The following is a 22,957-nucleotide window of genomic DNA, read 5'->3' as shown; positions in this document are numbered from 1 at the left end:
GCTTGAAAGGTTCACTGCTGTGGACTACATGTTTAAGCATTTATTTCATATTTACATCGATTTCAGCTCTGACACTTATTTCAGACATGCTCTAGTATGTGAAGAGTCTGCCTGTCTGTGCTATAAACTCATTTTGGAAAAAAAAAGTTTTTCTCTGGTGAAAAGCTGGAATTTGCACGTTGGCAGTCTCGAAATCTGGTCACATATTTTAATGGTGAATGGACTATGAATGTGCAACAGGTCCACTGCTCATGGAGTCCTGTACACTTTGAAACTGTCTTCCTAAAAACACAGTTTGCTGATAGTCGAAATAATCATTTAAACATTGACATGTTCGTGAAGTACTGAAGTAGTAGTCTTTCATGTGCTCATGACATAGTTTACAAATCATCTTGGACTGGCATAAAAAGGAAAATCCGGCCCGACATTTGCTGGTGTTTTTTTTACCTTTCTGGGTGTATATTTATTTGTACAGTCTGAGTTAAATGAAGTGTGTGTGTGTGTGTGTGTGTGTGTGTGTGTGTGTGTGTGTGTGTGTGTGTGTGTGTGTGTGTGTGTGTGTGTGTGTGTGTGTGTGTGTGTGTGTGTGTGTGTCTCATATCTTGTCCTCTACTGCCCCCTGCAGGTCTGACAATCTGGAGGACATGGTGAAGGTAAGAGAACAAACGCTGTCCATGTTTTTTCTTTCTTTCTTGTTTTAATCACTTAATCACAATGAATGCAAGTGAAAACTTGCTTCACATGAAAATAAATCCCCAGATAATGTATACTGTTTATCTGTTTTATGTATACAAAATATAAGTAAAGTTTTTTTTTAAAATAAAGTCAGTACAAAATAATAACCGGTTGCCAGGATTGCAAAAAAAAACCCACACGGTTCTCGGGGGAGTTAAGGTATAATATAATGTTTAAAATGCTAATTTGGTCACACATGGATATACGCATGTAACACAAGTCGACGTTGCCTTATTTGTAGTTTTATCGAAGAGTTGCACAGAGCAAATCAGTTTCCATGTGGGCTTTTAAAGAATTTAAAATATAATATGATGAACACCGTCACACAAGCACATACTCTTTTTTACAATGGCTATATTTCTGTCTGGTGTGTCCTACAGATTGATTTATGATTATGATATATGTTCATATCTGTGCATGTACTGTATGTCTAGCTACTCTAATCTGTGTGTAAAATAATTCATATGGTGGTAATAATAATAATGATGTGTTCCAGATTACAGAGGTCCTGTACAATGACCCACGCTTCTCCAGGGAAAACTCCACTCCTGCTGGTAAGGACACGCACACACACACACACACACACACACACACACACACACACACACACACACACACACACACACACACACAGTGTCTGTAGCGGTAGACTGCTGACCACCTCTCTTGGCGTTATGAAGCCTGTGTGTCTGTCTGCCTTGCTTTAGCTCTGTGTGTGTCTGTTAGATCTGTGTGTCTGTTAGATCTGTGTGTGTGTGTGTGTGTGTGTCTGTTAGATCTGTGTGTTTGCGCCGTGTGCGTTCCTGAGAGTGTGAGACCTGCTCTCTCTGTCAGGGGATATAGAGCCTGTCTGCTGAGGCAGCGCTGAACAGCCAAAGTGTGTATGTGGGAGTGTCCGTGTCGCTCTGTATCAGTGTATGAGTCACAATGTCACATAGTGTGTGTGTGCGTGCACTTTCATTGGCCAGCCATGCCGCTACTGGTGTGTGATGGTGGGAGCAATGAGGTGGTTATATGTGTCACATCCCGTTAGCCTGTGTGTGTGTGTGTGTGTGTGTGTGTGTGTGTGTGTGTGTGTGTGTGTGTGCGTGTGCGTGTGTGTGTGCGTGTGCATGCGCGGCTGTCACTGCCAGCCGTGGCATATCCACTCACATTGCTAAAGAAGCTTTTGTCAGCAGAATTCACACACGTCGCGCACATGCACACACACACACACACACAGTCACTCAATCACTCATACTGCAGAGGTTTCAGAAAATACAAATTGTGTAAATGCATTGGTGACTGACACAGCAACAAAAGAAATGCATTTGTGTGTGTGTGTGTGTGTGTCCGTCCAGAGGGTGTATCCTACTTCCTGTACCACCTGGTCAAGTCCATGGGGGAGCAGGATTTACGCGCACAGGAAGAGAAACTGAGACAATACTTTCACAAGCTCAAGTCACAGGTACGCACACACACACACACACACACACACACACACACACAGCCACACACACACACACACACACACACACACACACACACACACACACACACACACACACACACACACACACACACAGTCACACACACACACACACACGTTTATATGCCTGCTCAGATTTACACAGTCTTGTTGCCCAAAATGCTATCGTCGGAGACATCGGCACGGCAAAATCTACAAATGGATGTATCGCTGGCTCACGCCCACCCACCACACAGGCACAAATGATGTATCGCTGGCTCACGCCCACCCACCACACAGGCACAAATGATGTATCGCTGGCTCACGCCCACCCACCACACAGGCACAAATGTAGTCGATAGGTTGACAAGCAAGTACGCATACGTCCACTCATTCTCTGTCACGGGCACAGACCATGAGATGGCTTTGCAAACATAATACACTCATTAGTTCATTTCATAACTGTCCGGCAGCTGCATTCATTCACCTGTGTACACACGCGCACACAAATTCATCTACTCTCCTCTCTCCAGAACATCCTCATCCCATATGACATCTTCAGAGGCATCCAGAAAATCCTGTCTTCCTTCAACGTCGAAGGTCTCGTCAAGGTACAACAAGTCACACACACACCGTAATACTATACTCGTACAGTAGCATGAAGCACCTCTTACAGTCATAATGATATTGTATAGCATTTCGATACCAGTACCAGGACTGTCTCTTCTGATACTATCAAATATTCTTCTGAGCATCATGTGTTTGTGTGTCAGGATGTGCGGTTGCTGTTGGACCCCAGTGACGCAGCAGATCGCTCCGTTACCAGCTTCACTGTGAGTATTGTGTAGTGTTTTCTTGTGTTCATAATATTCTGAATATCAAGTCTCCGGGTTTTCTTCAGAATATGTATGACTTTTCTTTACTACGACACTACGGCATATTAGGAGACCACTAGTACTAGTGGTTCTCACATGTTTTATTTGCAAGGACCCACATAACTCTGAGAGTGAAGGAATGGAACCAAATGGACCCCTAAGAGTCCATTTGGTTCCAGTTATACCGACCTGGTAATATTATTGTGCGCTCATGCTGTATGTCCGTGGCAATTCTTTTAATTTTGATAAAAAATGTCCGCCACAGTCAAACACGTCATGACCCCTGTTCTTGAATGACCCGTACTGTACGTGTGTTTTGTTCAGGCTGTTGACGGCAAGCTGTTGAGCCTGGAGAAAGAGCTGCTTCAGCTGAAAGCGGAGGGCAAACCCGGAGGAGCCGTTTTCAAACAACTCCTAATATTACTCTGTGTTGAGGATGTAAGTGCTTTCCTTAATTCTTTGAACGACCATTCTACTAGTGTCTACACCAGGGCAGGAATTTCACGGCGGCCATGGCCGTCGTTGCCCCTCTCTTTGGCCGTGTTCCCCTCGAAAAATGATATGCCCAAGACGGCCGTTGTGCCCATGACCGGTGCCCACAGTAGTTCATTTTACAGTTTTTCCCTCATTACGGTCCAGTCATTACGGTAACCAATGTTCCCCAAACGTCCCGCGCAGAACAAATCTGTGTTGTAGTTGTGTTGCCATTTGCCGAGTGGTTTGATTATTTGCGTCACTTTGCCTCAAAAACTACCCCCGCTGGTCGCCATGACACGCACGCACGCACGCACGCACACACACACACACACACACACACACACACACACATGCATTTCTTTTGTTGCTGTGTCAGTCACCAATGCATTTACACAATTTGTATTTTCTGAAACACCCTCCTCCGCGCCACGCATACATGCAGAGGCCATTTAGCTCACACGCTGCCTACTAGTGTAGCTAATCTATCCATCCGGTCAGACTGCAACTATATCACTCAAAACAACATAATGTTTTCTACCGTCGCGACCGTGTGGCGGTCCTACGTCACATGCATTAACGTTGGTCGGACACACGGTTCCGGCTGATTTATTTTCGTCTTTAACGCCTGACATCTTTGTGACGTGGGGGTCCAGTCAGTCAGTCTGACTTACTTGTTTCATCCAATCAGAAACTAGAACGTGCCATGGAGCTGAAACAGGAGTATGAGGAGGAGCTTTCCGTCGGCTCCTACGCCTACCTCATCAACATCAACTGTCGCCACGAGAACGTGGACGAGGCCATCAACCTGAAGACAGAGATGTGAGCACCCACCCCCAACCACACGCACGCCTATACATGAATGCGCGACCCATTACTTAACCCATTCTGACCTGAGATCAGATTCTAAAAATGTCTTCTTCATCCTGACAGTTTTCATTCTGACCTGAGATCAGATTAAAGAAATGTCTTCTATGTCAGTCGCTCTTCGATTTTTCAAAAATAGCAGACCTACAAGCTCGTAGCGTGCCACTCGGTGGCGCGCTATGAGCTTGTAGATCTGCTATTTTTCAATAGCTAAAGCATAGCATAATGCTAACACCAAAAGGGGTTCCCGCCCTTCCTCAGCATGAATGATGCAATGATGTATGTAATGTATATATAATAGTCCGTCAACCTGAGTACTGTATATGAATACATCTACTGTATGAAGAGAGACTATCGACAATTAATATAAGAATGTTTGTGTATAGTCTATCAACAAGAATGGGAATTGATATATTTACACATGTACTGTATACAGTTCACAAAATATACTATATCCAGTCTGTCGGCAGTCCTTCAAAACAGTATCTGGATTAATATACTGTATGTACACAATCTTTAGTGTAAGTGCAGTCTCGACAGTTATCAACATGGCATATGTCAAAGTTCAGTAAAGTACATCCTAATAGTGCGTGTGTCTCCTGTCACAAACGACTGTCAAAGGGGATGAGAGAGGTTTACCCCTCCTCATCCTCCCCTCTGCAGCCACATCCAGGCTCTGTATACTGCTGTAGCACCCAGATGTGCGCACACACACAGTGGTGTTGCGGGGTGGCAGCAAGCCATTAAAGATTAACATGAGTAATATTAGGGGAGACATTAATGCACATTCCAGCTACGCTATGTTGACTGGCAAAAAAAAGTATAGTCCTTTGGAAGGGGCTCCTCACTGGCGGGGGAGTCAGTAGGTTACACCAGCAAACTGACAAAGTAATCTACAAGCTCAATGAATCACGATGCAACGCTGTGTGAGCTTATAGATCGGCTAGTTTTCTTTTTTTTTACGGCACACCTCCCTGATTCTGGTTTATAATGAATAAAAGAAATCGCCACAGTACTTTGCGGGTTCAAGAAAGTTTCAGGTTCTAGGAAGATTCCGAGTGACCATTCATAGTGGAAAAGAGATGTATCATTCTTTTCCCCTCCATATTTTCTTTTCAGGAGTCGGAAGGATTCTTCGGCGGTGCTGGATGCGAGTAAATACCTCGCCTTGGTCAAGATCCTGGCTAAGCATGGCAGAATGGACGGTAAGTGAACACCGCCGAGGGTCTGCCTATCTGACTGGTTACCCTGGAGTAGCTTAGTAGTTACTAGGCTAGTGAGACTATAGACGGTCAAATCCTCATTGTTAACTACTGTATGCATTTGTAAACCGTAAGTGTTAAATGAACACTGAAGATTTGATTATGTACCTGTTTATTTCTTGTTTTTACTCTTGACTGTAGGTCTGGCCATAAGTTTCAACTTAAAGGCCTCAAAGTTGCTTTATGAATAGACCATTTTACAATTTACGTACCATTACTCACATAAGTGTCACTCACTCACTCACTCACTCACTCACTCTCGCAAACTCTTTCTCTATCTCTCTCTCTCTCGTTCTCCATCCATCCACATTAGCAGGCAATTACAAGAATGCTACGGTGGGTTTCCCTCAGGCCCATTGAAGACCAAATTACTATCAATGCTGCCGCTTGGCTTTGTGCACACAATGACAGGCTAAATGTTCCCCGTGTCGCTCCTCTCCTCACCTCACCCCTTCCTCTGCTCTCAACCGTCTCTCTCACCCTCTCTTCTGGAAGCTTGTCACTCTTTGTTGTCCACCCTAAACCTCCCCCGCCCCGATAACGCCTCGTTCGCGGTCGGTGAGAAATGAGAGAGGGGAAAATTACAGGACTGTATGTATTTTTCCGGAATTACTGAAATCCGCCCCGATGCTAATGGCAGATCATGTCCGCCAAAGTGCTTGGACATTATACACTCGCGCGCACACACACAATTTGCATGTGAATTCAAGCAAAAGGCATTTGGCGGAGATGACGGTTAGTATACGAGTGTGTGTGTGGGGGGTTGTGTTTGTATAGGCGACGCTGACGCATTCGCCATTAGCTAGAGTGTGGATATGGTGGGGGGACTTGTCATCCACATTAGTACACATGGCTAGCCCTGACGTTAGCCTGCCCCCGCCCAGACGTTAGTCCGCCTCGGCTTCCACCACCGTCGCTACTCCAGGCCTGCTTGAAGACCATGCTTCTTGGCATCCCTCGCGCGCTCTCTCTCTCTCTTTCTTTATTTCTCCCTCTAATGGCTTTTTTTTTTTTTTTTTTCTCACACCTCTCAGTCTCCTATACTTTCAACCTCCCCCACCCAGTCTCCAGGCAACTTCATCCTTTTTCTACATTAGTTTCCTCTCCCTGACATTTTATTCCACTGCGCCGATGGGTCAGGTTTTTTTTGCAGCTGAGCAGGTTGCCCACTTAAGTTCAAATTGAGGGTTGACATTCACATCATTTTACATGCCTTCTACTTCAAATGCTCTTTCTATCCGTCTCATCTTTCCTCTGTGACCTGCTCTCAGGGGGGCTCTGTTATCTGACCATACCCTTTTGGTAAACAAAACTTGTCTGATGGCGGTGGCGGTGGTGGTGGTGGTGGTAGTGGGGGGGGCTAGCTTGGCTTGCAGTCAATCTGTGGAACATTAGATTAACCAATGGGCTGCGTGATGTTTGTTTATGTGGCGTGCTCGCCCATCCACATGGGCCTGCGTGCGCGCACACATGCACATGTGTTTGTGTGATAGTTGGATGAGCTGATGGACATGCATAGTGGCTAAACGGAGAGAGGCGGGGGGGGGGGGGGGGGGGGGGGAGCTCCATTTGCCCATATAAGGTGCGGTTGGGTGGATAAAGAGAGTGAGATGTAGTTGGAGAATCCTAGTCAGCGAGAGATCCCTTGCATTTTTTTACTCATAACGCCAGTCCATCAAGGCTATACTTTGTACCCAATGCCAGCTTTTTATATATTTCTTTTTCACCCTGACCTTAATCCTCCAGAGTAATTAGTTCAGCTTCTTCTTCTTACGTGGCTATTTTGCATATTCCATCAATCCGCGACTTATAGTTACTTTCCTCCGTGTATGCATTTATTCACATTACTCATCACACTGACACTGACAAATTGTCCTTGAAATGACGACTGGAATTGTGTCTATAATATCTAGTTTAGGTTCTTGCTCCTGAAAGGAACTCCTAAAAGAATTAATAATACACCTTTCCCCTTCATATACGGTAAATAAATGAAGTGGAGTACAACTACTCAAGTACAGATACAGATACTCAAAATGGGTACACAACGCAAATAGTTAGTAATCAACGCAAATACTGTACCTTTTGTTACTGTCCACCCAATCTGGGAAGGGGAAAAAAAACAGCGGCCTCGGTTGTTTGTTTCTTTCTGAATCTGCCTCTGTGGGCACCACCCAATAGAGGGTATGCGCATGCTTAAAGTGAATGGCACATCGAGTGGCAAAGCAACATGCAAACGTTGTTTAACGTTGTTTAATGCAATCAGACAGGACTTTTCTCTTTGGATGTCTGGGCGGTCAAGGCCAGAAAGTCGTTTTTTGACACTCATTCCTGCATAACTTCCTGGTTTGATGATGTCACGCGCATACCCTCTATATAGAATATGGATAACAGGATGTTATACGCCCATTTGGTCTGCCCTCAGCCCTTCTCTTCCGCTTGGGCACCTATACCGGGTATGTTTTCATTCACACTAACAACAATGTATAATAACACCTTCTGAATGGCCCCGGCCGACAGATATAGTAGTAGCGCAGCTCGGAATCGTTTTTGTTTTTGTTTTTGTTGAGAGATTACTGTCCGCCACTGGCTATCCGTCTGTGTTCTCTGCATCTCTCTTCAGCCTTTCTGTTGTTGATTAGTGTCTGTGGTGGAGAGCGGCGATATCGCTGTCAGCCCATTAGCCGCCATCGAAATGGAGAGTAAACGCATCTTAATAACCTGGTCTTGATACGCGGCAGCTGCATTCATTCACACGTGTTCACACACACACACACACACGCACGCACGCACACACACGCACGCACGCACGCACACACACACACACACACACACACACACACACACACACACACACACGGTGTTCAGCGTTTATCCTACCACTGGCCAGATGGGCACGAGAGAGCCCAGCAAAATACCCTCCATTACCGGCCAGGCTCGACCGAACCGATCCACCCCCCCCACCCCCCCGGGGGTCTCACAGGGGGCTACGGCGGGGCCGCTCCTCACCGCACACCTATAATTTAATCCCCCTGAGCTCTTTCGGCGCGGCCACAGCAAAAAAAAAAGCCCAGCCTCCATTGTAGGGGTCCGGTAATTGTAGTCTCGTTTAGAAAGCTGCAAGTAGCAATTAGTGGCAAGTTGGCATTATACGGGGCTGGATTTGCATCCCCGCTGTGCACACAAAATGCTGTTTTAACGTGGGTTTGTTTTCCCCACATGGAATTAGCTAAAGGGGGTCTTTTTTATCGTATTTACACACCCTGTTCTCTCCCATGGCGGACCTGCATGCCTCTCTCTGTCTCTCTCCCATGTCTTTGGCTCTCTCTCGTGCACTCTTTCTGTCCCTCGTTCTTTCACTCTCCTAAACGGGATCTTTCTGTTTCCCTTCACTCTCTTTTCACTTTGTTTTTCCTCTCTCTCTCTCTCTCTCTCTCTCTCTCTCTCTCTCTCTCTCTCTCTCTCCCACCCCCCCCCCCCCCCCCCCCCCCCCTCGCTTCCTTCCCTCCTTGTCACTATCACTTTAGTCCCCAGACAAAGATCTCGTCGTCAACGTTGCAGTTCCAGTTCCCATCGTCTTTGTCTCTCTGTGTTTTAAACGTGTCTCTCTCTCCATCCATCCCTCTCCTTTCTCCATCACAGAGGCAGTGGACCTCCTGAAGGAGATGAGGCACAAGGAGGTGATGTTGAAGGAGACCAACGTCGCCACACTCTTTCACCTGTTCACCAACGTGGGGGCCAAGGGTGATATCGAAGGCGTCCTACGTCTCCAAGACACGGTGTTCACGCTGGGACTGACCAGGCCCACCGCCAACCTCTGCTCGCCGCTCATCACCGCTTACCTGAAGAAGTACGGCCCACATTTCACACACGCACGTCGCACACCTATACTTAAGCCATTCTGACCTGAGATCAGATTCTATAAATGTCTTCTACATCCTGACAGTTTTCTGAAAAAGCTATGTTTCTATGTCAGTCGTTCTTCGATTTTTCAAAAATAGCAGACCTACAAGCTCGTAGCTATGAGCTTGTAGATCTGCTATTTTTAGCCATACGCACATACGCACTAGAATCAGTCAAACGAGCGACTTTTACGCATTTCTGCGATTTGATCGCAAGTTGGCCTCATATTAATTTCTTGTTAAAGTTACATGGGGGGGGGGGGGGGGGGGGGGGTATACACTATATGGAGCTAAACAAAATAAGTGATATTTAAAGTCGCTATCACAAAGATTGCAGGTAATGTCTGTTTTGTCCAGAAGAGCTCCCAGGAAGGATTTAATTTTGAATGTGTTCATTAAACAACCCCCCCCCCCCCCCATCCAGACAGCATTTCCCCTGCCTTCCTTTATGCCATTTTGTTTACAAAAACTATGGGAAGTCAGAAAGCCCAAAAGGATCAGCAGGTGCTTAGAGAGCCTGAAAGAGAACCGAGGAAATTAATTGCACTCTGAAATGTGTGATCCATTTTTAATTAATCGCATGCGTTTTAAACGTGTTTAAACGCTCACACATAACATAAAAGGACACATGGACACACAAAGGCGTTAAATCACATACACACTTTTCGCTATCCCATTGTGTCGTGCTCTATAAAGTTGTTAAAAGTTCCCCAAACCCAAAAGATGTGTGTGCGCGTGTGTGTGAGTGTGTGAGTGTGCGTGTGCTTGATTTACTCATCTCGCCCATGATCACTGCTGGGGTTAGATTCTGGGTCAGCAATTCAGACAGAGAGCGGATGTGGAAATTTCCCCTTGTGTTCTGGTGCGTGTGCGCGAGTGTGTGTGTGTTCACATCAGATGGTTGCGTTCCATCCAGCCTTTGTTTTGTTGGAAGATCTGCCAGCTGCACTCCCCCCCCCTCCCCCTCTGCCCATACAAGTATGCCATGCATCGTGTGCGTTTGCACTCGCACGGTCAGAAAGGGCCATCGATGCTGCCTTGCAGAAAACAAAACGCCAATATGCAAATGAACTCCCGAGCATCGGCCCCTAGATCACTGGAACGGCCCCACCCCTCCCGTCTGTTCAGCTGTGTGTGTGTGTGTGTGTGTGTGTGTGTGTGTGTGTGTGTGTGTGTGTGTGTGTGTGTGTGTGTGTGTGTGTGTGTGTGTGTGTGTGTGTGTGTGTGTGTGTGTGTGTGTGTGTGTGTTGTGTGTGTGTGTGTGTGTGTGTGTGTGTGTGTGTGTGTGTGTGTGTGTGTTTGTTCGTTCTATTTGTCAGTACAGCTTTTACGTAAATCAACTCATTAGCATGTTAATTATGCACAGAGCACTAATTGCTGGATTTGCCACAGCCATGTGGTGTGTCGTTGTCGTTACAGCCCCTACAAACACACACACACATGTCTCTCTCACACACACACACACACACACACACACACACACACGCACACGCGCACATTTCCCCTCCCCCTTGTACATGTTTTGGAGAGAGAAGCCAAGTCCACACCTTTGCACGTGAAGCTTGCTTGTACACACACGCACGCACACACACACACACACACACACACACACACACACACACACACACACACACACACACACACACACACCAGAGCACCCCTGCTGCTGTTTGTTTTGCAGCAGTCAGGTCTCTGGCACAAACAGAGCTAGCGGGTTCACTCGCTAATCGCTGCTCTGTGAGATTAGCAGGCTAATTTACTCCTGGGTTATCAACAGCAACCACACGCGCACGCTTACACACACACACACACACACACACACACACACACACACACACACACACACATTACAGACCGGTGTCAAATTAAGGGAAAAGCCAACGTAATACCGTCTCGTTGAGGTGTTGGGCCACCACCACAGCTTCAGTGGACCTGGGTATATGGACTGCTGTACAAATTGTGCAAAAAGTAATATTTTTGCTGTATATTTTGATTATGGTCTCAATAATGTCATGATCAGAGCTATGCACAATTTGGCGCATCATCCATCAGTCATCACCAGTTAGATTGAGCATGCCTGTTGATGGCTATACTTTAAACCCGGCATCCCTATTTTGGGCACGTCGAAATAATCAAAATTAGATGGCAGGTACTATTCATCACCGAGGGGACAGTAAAGGAGCTTGTAGAATAGATTTGACTGACTCTTTTCTGATGACACGGTTGTACAACAAAGCGTATAACGGGGCTAAATTATTATCGCTAAATGATTGTGGAAACTTAATTATTAATAATATTAATAATATTAACATTCTTTTAAATGTTGTCGCCCTATCTTCAAATCCACGACCACTGTCCCAGACCAAGGTTTAACCCATTCTCGGGGCGAGGAACCCTTTTGGTGTTTTAAACATTATGCTATTGAAAAATAGCAGATCTACAAGCTCATAGCACGCCACTCGGTAGGTCTGCCATTTTTGAAAAATCGTTCAAATGCGCCTCGAATCTTTCCGAAAATTGTCGTGATTTAGAAAACTTTTTTTTTTTTTTTTTCGACGTCGGGCCTAAATGGGTTAAACGAATCTCCTTTCCTATGCATGTTCTCTTTCACCAACCCGTTCATTCATTCCGTCCTCCCAACACAGGGTGGCTGACGGACGGTCGGGCATAGTGGGGATGGAAGGAGGATCGGGAAGGCTAGGGTGGAAGAGAAGGAAAGGGAAGGGAGGACAAAGGCGCGTGTCACTCCCGGGTGGTGGGCTGTCTTCATCGCCGTGTCAGCGCTAATGACTTAATGAACACTTCTCTGGCAGATTAGAGCTCCTGACAGCCCGTCATGCTCGCTGCCTTGCCTCCCCGATTACTCTCCGAACCCTTTCCGTTTCAGCGCGGTGCGGCCTAACATCGCTATAGCCTCACGGGCTATAGCCAGTTCGCCGCGCCGTTATCTCCGCTAGGGAGTGATTATAGCGACACCAGACACTAATGACTCTGACAAAGGGGGAAAGCTGGCAGATGATGATGAGAGCGTTGCGGAGCAGATGTACAATACGTCTCAACAATACAAGTGTCCCAGACGGATGAGAATAAATCCATTCGCTCACACTTTTCATCCCATTCTCGCGAGTGAGATTAATCAGGCCCGCAAGACGAGAGGGAGGAGACTCGAACAAAATAATCAGTTTGTTTGACCGCTTACAAAAGGGGATCAAGTGAAAAGGGTATTGCAGAAGGATGGAGAGTTGAGAGAAGAGGGGTGAAAGTCAGGGGGTCACAGAATGCAAGAGAAGAGGGGAATTATGGCAGAGGGGTTATCTCGATTTATACTTAACGAAATAGCAGACCTGCTAAACAAATGGCTATTTTTGGTGTACGACATGAAGCTATAGGCAAGAGGAGTTTTAATTTGGCGAGAACACTGGTAGTCGCGCGGATAAAGGAGTGAGGAGTTGAGGAGTGAGAGATCCAGCACAAATCCGGGTTGTGCACTTGTTGTGTAAATATCCTCAGCAGGGGGGCTTTGTACAGTATATACGCATGTACGTTAGATGTGTGTTCATGTGTTCATGTACGTTAGATGTGTGTTCATGTGCACACGTTGATTCACCGCTGCCCTTCTTTCAACCCCAAACAGCAGGCCTAGTGGTGTCATGATCACACAGGGCACTCGCGTTTAAGACACAGTCTCCCACCCGGCGCGCCAGGACAGTGGCTTTGATAACAGGTCTGCCAAACGTATTTGGAACAAAAGATCGTGAGAGAGAGAGAGAGAGAGGCTGAAATGAGCTTCCTTGTCTAATCCTTCAGGGTTTTTTCATCGTCTTTTTTTTAATGCCATGCAAAGGCGCTCGTTATAGTTTTCTTTTTTTTCAGGGCTTAATTGGCTGGAAAGTGGCTGACATGCAAAGTTGGGGACATTAACAGGCACGCATGCTGCAAGTAAATGGCAACGCAAAGTGACAGTTAAATTGTACCTAGGGGAAATTATCCATCCTTCAACATCCTCCGTCTTGCTTTTTTTGGGGTTGTGTGTGTGTGTGTGTGTGTGTGTAGGGGGGGGGGGGGGGTAATTGCACCGCTAGAACCTTCTTTTTCGCCAGAAGTGACGGGGGAGTTCTTAAAAAGACGTCTCATTAGGAAGGAGGGATTGCAAGGAGAGGTGTAGAAGAAGTGTACGGACAGAGGAGGAGAGATGGACGCGCGTGTGTGTGTGTGTGTGTGTGTGTGTGTGTGTGTGTGTGTATGTTTCACATAACAGTTGAGGCCTTTGTGCAATTTAGCCGAAATCACATGCTCATCTCGTCCACATTACATTTTTTGGAACCAAATGCATAGCCATTTCTCTGTCTCTCCCTCTAATTCTCTCTTCCTCTATCGTTTCTCTATCTCTCTGATTCTCTCTCTATCGTTCCTCTCTCTCTCTCTCTCTCTGATCTCTCGTCGTCCAATCAGAGTGTTGTGCAGTTGAACAGCCTCTCCACTTGCCGCCGCTGAATAATGTTGTCCCTCTTCATTTCAATTAGCGGGAGGCCCTTTACCTTCCACCCCCAATCACTTCATCCGTCCGTCTCTCTTTCCCTCCTCCCTCCCTCCCTCCCTCCCTCTGTACTTCTCCTCCCCTCCTCCTGCGTTCCGGCCAAGCCAAGGTCACCCTCCTCCCCACTCCACCTTGGAAGTGTTTCATGTTTATCCCATTCTGACCTGAGATCAGATTCTAAAAAAAATGTCTTCTACATCCGGACAGTTTTCTGAAAAAGCCATGTTTCTGTGTCAGTCGTCGTTCGGTTTTTCCAAAAATAGCAGACCTACAAGCTCGTAGCGCGCCACTCGGTGGCGCGCTATGAGCTCGTAGATCTGCTATTTTTCGATAGCTAAATTATAACATAATGTTTAAAACACCAAAAGGGGTATCCCGCCCCAAAATGGGTTATGGGACAAGGGCAGCAGGCGTATTGCTCTCGTCCAGCAGTCCCTCATTCGATGAGGGCGAGGAAACACTTGAGATATTATATCTGAGTGACTCTCATTCTCTCTCTCTCTCTCTCTCTCTCTCTCTGTTGGTTCTGCTTCCCTATACCACCAGTAGCCCAGTCTTGCTTTCACCTCTGTGTTGATTGACATGGTAATTACCCAATCAGCAGATTGATAGAGCGGTGGATTCAAGTGGTCTCTCTCTCTCTCTCCATCCCAACTTTCTCTCTCTCTCTCTCTCTCTCTCTCACTCAATGTTTTTCTCTCAATCACACACACACACACACACACCATGTCTTTATTCCTCTCATCGACTCATCCTCGTTGTTTGTACATCCACACAGGGCATGGAGAGGTAGGGAGAGAGAGAACGAGTGTGTGTGTGTGTGTGTGTGTGTGTGTGTGTGTGTGTGTGTGTGTGTGTGTGTGTGTGTGTGTGTGTGTGTGTGTGTGTGTGTGTGTGTGTGTGTGTGTGTGTGTGTGTGTGTGTGTGTGTGTGTGTGTGTGTGCGTGTGCGATATTGAGGTTAGAGGTCTGATCTGCCGCGGTAGTGCTGTCGTGTGATGTGAAGAACCGGTATTGTCGTGAGGTCAGATGGGAAATCTCAAGGTCAATACCATCTGTGACGTGTGCCCTCTATTCACTGCCCTCGCAATCCCCATACAGTGATCATTAATCGGACATATCTGTCATCCAACTCACTCCCCCCCCATCTCTCTCTCTTTTTGTGTGTGTGTGTGTGTTTGTGTGTGTGTGTGTGTGTGTGTGTCTGCAGCGACGACACAACGGGCGCCCTGGAAGCGGCCTTCGACTGCCACAAGCGCTTCAAGCAGATCCCTCGTATCTTTGACATCATCGTGGCCTTGGTGGAGAAAGGAGACACCGATCTGCTGCAGAAAGGTGTGTTGTTTGTCTCAAATCTCTGCTCGGCCGTTTTCTTTGTAACACCGGTTGCATTTTAACCCACCTCCAGCTTTATTCTCGTCTCCTCCAACACTCGTCTCGTTCTCAAAATGTCCTACTATTACAATAAAGAAACGCCGCCCTTATCAGTGGCCACCCCTAGAGGCCACGCGCAAATGCGTCTGTTGGGTTACAAATTGTACCACTTTAGAGTTACAAATGCATGAATCAACACTGGAACATGTTTGCTGTGAAGAGCGCATAAGAGAGAGGGAGAGGTTGGAGGCCAGGAGGTCTCGCCGGGCTGAAGCGCGACAGACGATCGCTGTTTTGAGCGGCTCCTATCACGACGGTGGGCTTAAGGGTTAAGTGTTGGCGTGCCTCAGAGGGCGAGTGGCTCTGGAGTGTGTGGGAGGTCGAGCACCTCTCCATCCCCTCCTCCTCCTCTCCTCCTCTCCTCCTCCTCCCCTGCCTTCCTTCCATGTCCTCTCATCTTACCCTCTCACTGTCCACCCCTCTGCTCTCTGCCGCAGCAGTGTCAGCCACGCATATAAAACAGGACATTAGTATTTATGAAGCAAGTCCAAGCTTGGTAAACTATTGGCTCATGCACTGAAATGAATTATTCTATTTAATTAAGCCCCTCTTAATGCAATGAGAGAGTGGTGGTGATGTGCGGCCGTAAGTTTTGAATGGTACTCGAGAGTCTGTTGTTGTTGTGCGCACCATTCAACCCGCGCTTCACATGCTCGTCCGTACAAACGCCATGCCTGTGGGTTTCCTTGTAAAATAAACTACCATTACATTTCTCAGTTTTAGTCCTACCCACACAGTAAAGTCCTCATTATTATTTTATCCATTTGTAACTCGGAGAATGTACAAATGTAACCAAATAAACGTTTCCTTTTTGGTTCCATTTTTAAATGTGTATCTGGTGATTTTACGGTCAATCCATTGTCACCTACTGCATGTTTTTGGTGGGGAGAAACTTTTTCAATCGAAATCATTCAGACCCATTTCATAGTCATACATGGATGGACTACTATTATGAATGATGTGCCAAAAGCTGACGGCATGCATTTCAATTAATTAATCTGGATTATTTTACGGACCTGGCTATGCGTCCCCACTTTGAGAACCGTGGGCCTACTGGACACTTTTAACGGAACATGTTGAGGGCAAAGTAGAGATCTGTTACCGGTAACCTTTATTTATTTATTAACCTGTAGATACAGTATGTAGCCTTATTTATTAACCTGTAGATACAGTATGTAGCCTTGCCGAGCCAAGTGGCCCGTAGGTCAAGACTCTCTATAGCGCGAGACGGCCTTCATGTACAAGTATACACCCGCTGGACCAGCTCAGTGGCCTTGTGGTTGGCTCACCTAAATGTAACGCACATACATTGTATTACCTGCAGCTGCAGTACATCAATACATGTGACCTACTAGAAGGTCATGTTTTATTTGTCTCATAATGGCATGGAATGGGCTTGCACACACCTGCAAAGACATACGCCGCAATGGTGGGACACACTGGGACAGTCACTATTCTGCTCCGCACGCACACAGAGACAGACAGACAGACAGACAGACAGACAGACAGAAGATGGTCTTAATGATGTGGTTGGAGGTTACCTGCCAGCCATCGCTAACCATATATGAAGCCTTCAGGGCTAAAAACACAAGCTTGGAATAACAATAAGAAGAGTGAAGGCGATTCTGTTTGTATCGGATGTTTGCTTTGACCTTGTGTGTGTGTGTGTGTGTGTGTGCGCACGACTGCACGTGTGCGCGCATAGCTTCTCACCTGTTTTGAGGCTGTTTGACTGAGATAGCATTGTACAGTCAAACTGCTGAGCGGAGTGCTTTAGCAAGTTTCCTGGAGGGCTTAGACTTGTGTGTGTGTGTGTGTGTGTGTGTGTGTGTGTGTGTGCGCCCCCACACATTTTTGTGTGTGGAGCTAAGCAGCGCTAAGCCTGCTTTGAGGTCTCGCAATTTTTTGCAGACTATGACAATCAATGGGAAAATAATAGAATGTGGTGTGTGTGTGTGTGTGTCTGTCTACTCATCCATGTATTATTAGCTGTTTATTCTTAAGACCTCTCTCTCTCTCTCTCCCTCTCTCTGAGTATAGCCATGGACTTTGTGCGTCAGGAGCGAGGAGAGATGACAATGCTGTATGACCTCTTCTTTGCCTTCATGCATACGGCCCGCTACCGTGAGGCCCGCAAGATCATAGAGGTAGGCACGCACACACACACACTATATTTTTTAAACAAAAGCAACAAATCTAAGAAGCCAGGCCATGGATGGAAGGATGGGAGATCGGTGGATAAACGGGTGACGAGTTTAGGGGAAACTCAGGCCATTTTTATTGTCTGGAAAAACATTGATCAAAAATCCAACCCTCTCTTTCTTTCACTCTTTCTCTATCTTTCTCTCATGTCCTCGGGTACTATCAAAGAAGGATTTAAACCCTCTTGAGGATTGAGCAAACCCTCTTAAATATTGACATGTCGCTATCTGAGTGTTCATCCTACTCATGGCCGTTATCCCACTTATAGCAGAGAGACTAGGCTGTGTGCCAGCTCTATGCTACGTGAGATTAGAGCCGTCAATAGCCCCGTGGACAGATTGAAAATATGTACCCCAGTGTCCTTGGTGTCAATAGAATATGTGCCAGAGACCGGACAGACCAACGCTTAGCCGTGTCCCACACCTTTTTGCGTTCCAAGTGTAAAAGTTTATCCACACTGGGCGCGGCACCAAGTGCTGCGCTACGAGCTTGTAGGTCTGCCATTTTTTTTGAAAATCGTGAAAATGAGGTGCAAATCTTTGAACATATATTCTTTCAGAGCGAACGTTTGTGACTCATATCTTTGCTTCTGGGGGGGGGGGGGGGGGGGGGATCTTCAAGCTCACAATGCGGAGATCTGCTATCTTTAACTATTCATCGTAGGACAAAGTATAGGGGGTTAAGTGGTTAACCCACAAAGACAGAGGTAAACTTGACCCGGGTTAGTGAGCAATTGTGGTCATTAACTACACTTTACGCGCAGAGGCGAGAGGAGTATAGCTTCAGGGCAGTGTAAACCACATTTGATACATCTACCCGTCTCACTCGCTACCTTTTTTTATCCCGCGACGGCGTCAAGTGCTCCCCACAGAGTGGTGTCTCACTTTAGGCTATGTTTGGTATAATTGGCAGTGGATTAATCACAGGTAATTAAATGTAATAATTGAGAGAGGTGGCCAATTTCGCACTAAATGCCCATAGTTAGATAGATAGTGTGTGTGTGTGTGTGTGTGTGTGTGTGTGTGTGTGTGTGTGTGTGTGTGTGTGTGTGTGTGTGTGTGTGTGTGTGTGTGTGTGTGTGTGTGTGTGTGTGTGTGTGTGTGTGTGTGTGTGTGTGTGTGTGTGTGTGTGTGTGTGTGTGTGTGTGTGTGTGTGTGCACGCACTACGTACTGTGTGTGTGCACGCACTACGTACTGTATGTGTGGGTGTAATGGTCAAGGTGAGGTAGTATTGCCAAAGAGTGGTATGCCATTACGTTATTTTATGTGTTATGGAGAGTGTGTGTGTGTGTGTCCACTTAGCAGGAAGGTGATTAGATGAATTAGAACATTAGAAATTGAGATGGAGAGGCAATCGCCTCTAATCTAAGCGTATAGGTGAGAAGAAGAGGTTAACCCATTTTGGACGGGAACCCCTTTTGGTGTTATACTTTAGCTATTGAAAAATAGCAGATATACAAGCTCATAGCGCTATGAGCTTGTAGGTCTGCTATTTTTTGAAAATCTTTGAATATATATTCTTTCAGAGCGAACATTTTTAACTCGTATCATTGCTTCTGTGGGGTCACTGGAACAACATATTTTCAGATGGGGGTCGGTGGCCGATTACATATATATAATTTGGGGGTCCTTGACATGAAAATGTTTGAGAACCACTGACATGGAAACATGGCTCATTTTGTAAAATGGAGCTCAGGTCTAAATGGGTTAAGGTCTGTCCCTTTGTAATATGCCTAAGTCTATTTGACCACTTAGTGGTGTGTGCGTGGTATGTGAGATAGGGCTAGGAGATATAACTTCACCATCGCAATTATTTCAAACTTTTGCCTCGATTAAGATCCATGAATGGTAATATAAAATAATACTGACAGCTCACAACACTTTGCGATGCTTTGTGAGCTTGTAGATCAGCAATTTTGTTGTACTCCACAATTGCACAATAAAGTGTAATACAGGGTTAAATGCTTAATCAAATTGATAAATTTTATAAAAAGTCCAATCTCAGTTATTCGATTAACATACATGAGCAAGATTAAGTTGGTAGTTACTGGTACTAAATATATATTCGATAAATCTGTATTTTGTAACGTGAAAGATTCCGTAGAGAAAGAGAACTGCGTGCATATACCATATTAACAGACGTGAATACATTAAGCCGGTATACTCTCACGCATGTAGTACTCGATACTATGAATAGCGTGCCGTCATGTACTGTATATGTAATGTATTTTCTTTACAATCTGACCTAGTTGTCCATCTCGCCATTTCTGTTTCTGGAAGTGTTTGTGTGTCTGTTTGGTGGTGGTTTATCTGTAAAAAAGGCTGTGTTTGTATGCATGTGCACCCATGTGCAGGACACGTGCACGCGCGCGTGTGTGTTCCTTAGTCCCATGGATTTTCTTTTCTGCTCTGATAGGGAAGATTTGCCTCGAGGGGCTTATAGGCGCCGTGTGTATGTTGGATGCAACCACACTGCAGAAGCCCCGAGTGTCCGAACGGTCCATTTTTACACCCTTGGAAGTTAAACGGACACTCAGGATTTTTGCCGTGTATGTAGACTTTCCAGGGGCCTCTTTGAGCCTGGCGGATTTTTTTTGCCAAGTAGGGGAATCAGAGAGGAAAAAAGACGGGAGCCCAAACACCCAGGCCTTTTTCCCTAAGCAGATTACAGACAGACCCAGAGAGAGCAACACATTTTAACCCATTTTGTGCGGGAACCCCTTCTGGTGTTAGCGCTATGTTATGCTTTAGCTATTGAAAAATCGTGAAAATGTGGCGCAAATCATTTAATATATATTTCAGAGCGAACATTTTGAACTAAAATATTTGCTTCTGGGGGGCGTCCCTGGAACTACATATTTTGAGATGGGGGGTCCGTGGCCCAATAGTTAATTCTGGGGGTCCTTGACATGAAAAAGGTTGAGCACCACTGACATAGAAACATGGATTTTTCAGATTTTTTTTTAGGATTTGGAAGCCTTTTTAAAAATCGACCTCAGTCCAAAATGGGTTAATTTTGTGCCTTTGGCTGGTGGTGTAAGAACATAATGCCATGGGCGGCGGGCGGGTGGGTGGGTGGGTGGAAAGACGGAGGGACCCGGCATAAGGTAGCTGTGTGAGAGATGCGGTGAAAGTGAAAGGCGGGCAGAGAGAGAGAGAGCAGGAGAAGGTTTTCTGAGGATGAACGAGGCAGAGAGGAGGCGTGAGAGAGGAGAGGAGGATGTCGACAGGAATGGGGGAAATATGAATGATGATGTTATTGCCGTCTGCCTCATGGTGTGACATGTCAGCACATCAAAAGAGGCTGTCGGGGGGGATTGTAGCACCCATGATCCCACAGTTCAGATTAATTTCCTTGGAGATCTCTCTCTCTCGCTCTCTCATTCGGTCTCTGAGCTAGATTACCGGAGAGATAGAGATTCTCATTTCTAATCTTATTCAGATTGTACCAAAACAGGAGGATCCCCTGGTTGCAGATTAAATCCTGATCTCTGCCGTTCTCTGACAATAATCACTTTGCTCTTACTCTACTTTAATCTTACAGTGGATTCACACTGAGACGGACTGAGTTATTTGAACCGTTCCCGAATACGGTTGCCTGGTCCCCGCTGGCCATGATTCACATCAGGCTTTGATTCTAGCCCACCCGAGTATACTTGCACAACACACTTTGAGCCTCTAGGTGGCGGTGTGCTTGATGGCTGGCGCGCACGGCCACTGACCATCAACTCTGCGACATTGTCTCCAATAAGTCCGGACACACTGCATTGCGTCGCCTCTTTGCCGTTATACTTCACTGTCAGCCTGCCTGCTATCCACTGTGTCAGTCAGTTCTGTGCTCCAGTGTCGTGTTTGATTAGTTTGCTATGGATTCTACTTCAGCGTTGTTATTATTAGTTTTACTTTGGAGACGATGCCAAAGCCCGACATATAGTCCGCAGAATAAGATCAGCGCGTACTGCACGTATACGCAGGAGACAGGCGGCGTTCAGAAATGCGCTAGTGTTGCGCATCTGTGTGGGTTTTTTTGATTGGTGCAACCACTCCAAGGAACAGCAATGCCTGTGACTCTGTGTCCGCCTATGTGACCTTAACCCATTCTGAACGGGCACCCATTTTGGTGTCAGCATCATGTTATGCTTTAGCTATTTAAAAATAGCAGATCTACAAGCTCATATCGCGCCACCGAGTGGCGCGATACGAGCTTGTAGGTCTGCTATTTTTTGAAAAACCGAAGAACGACTGACATTTTTTAGAATCTGATCTCAGGTCAGAATGGGTTCATCAGACCAGTGTGTGTCCGGCGGAAACCTCGTATGAATCTGATCTCAGGTCAGAATGGGTTAATGAGCACGAGTATGTACCAGTAGGGGCCCCAGAAAGAGAGAGACAGAGACAGTGCTGCACTGTTGATAGAGAGAGAGAGAGAGAGAGAGAGAGAGAGAGGAGGGGGGGGGGGGGGGGAGGGGAGTTGCACCACTCGGTTCACACAGGTGTGATTTTTTTGTTGACGCTTGGCTCGTCGACTAGAGATTATGCCACGTTCTTAAAAAAAACAAAAAATCCACTTCCTTCTTTAGGTACGCATGCATTCAAATTGGAATGATCCGTATCCGAATACACTTCAACGGTCCAGAGACGCATCGTTCACACTACCACAACATCTGCTAAGTGGCCCCGAGTGCGCACCAGGGAACTATTAATTTTGACACATGTTACCATGTGTGTAATTTGATTTGATAAACGTTTGGGAATTGATTCAGTATCATGAAACATTTAATTGCAAGTGTAAATAACGTGTAAAGATTTATTTCTGGTACGCTTGCGTATACTGTCATTGGTCACATTGCGCCAGTGGAGTTGCTAGAGCGCATGGATTGAACTGATATTTAATTTTGACAGACGGTTTAGTATTTTATTTCTAGGTGAGAAACCAGATGATGTCCACTATGTGATGGATTTTTTTTTTCCAATGACACAATGAGTGCTTTGCATACCTCCATAGCTATGATTTGATCGGTTCTGTGCTGGCAATTAAAACCCCCTCCCAGAAAAAGGTCATGGGTACAACAACATTGTATTGTCTTACGTTAAAATGGCATAATTACAAGGATAATTACAATTGCCTTTTATCCCAACCATGGGATAAAAGGGCTAATGGGAACATAAGCCTTATATTGTTCCATACTAAATCAGCCCAGTCTAAACAAAGGACCTTATAGTGTA

The 22,957-nt window shown here is 46.0% G+C and overlaps 1 protein-coding gene across 1 annotated transcript in view; it reads left to right on the top strand.

The window, feature by feature from the left end:
- lrpprc (leucine-rich pentatricopeptide repeat containing) overlaps positions 1-22,957 on the top strand; it is a 79,571-nt gene that overhangs the window by 22,379 nt on the left and 34,235 nt on the right. The window contains exons 15-25 of the mRNA XM_083775146.1: positions 626-653; positions 1,232-1,289; positions 2,076-2,182; positions 2,716-2,793; positions 2,956-3,015; positions 3,382-3,495; positions 4,223-4,353; positions 5,518-5,603; positions 9,300-9,507; positions 15,306-15,430; positions 17,570-17,676. Coding sequence (XP_083631272.1) covers positions 626-653; positions 1,232-1,289; positions 2,076-2,182; positions 2,716-2,793; positions 2,956-3,015; positions 3,382-3,495; positions 4,223-4,353; positions 5,518-5,603; positions 9,300-9,507; positions 15,306-15,430; positions 17,570-17,676 — 1,102 coding nt within the window. The remainder of the gene's footprint in view (positions 1-625; positions 654-1,231; positions 1,290-2,075; positions 2,183-2,715; positions 2,794-2,955; positions 3,016-3,381; positions 3,496-4,222; positions 4,354-5,517; positions 5,604-9,299; positions 9,508-15,305; positions 15,431-17,569; positions 17,677-22,957) is intronic.

This window comes from Protomyctophum parallelum (genome assembly GCF_964188405.1).
Source record: "Protomyctophum parallelum genome assembly, chromosome: 10".
NCBI lineage: Eukaryota > Metazoa > Chordata > Actinopteri > Myctophiformes > Myctophidae > Protomyctophum > Protomyctophum parallelum.
The sequence above is the reverse complement of the archived record's forward strand: the minus strand, read 5'-3'. Positions and strand labels throughout refer to the sequence as shown.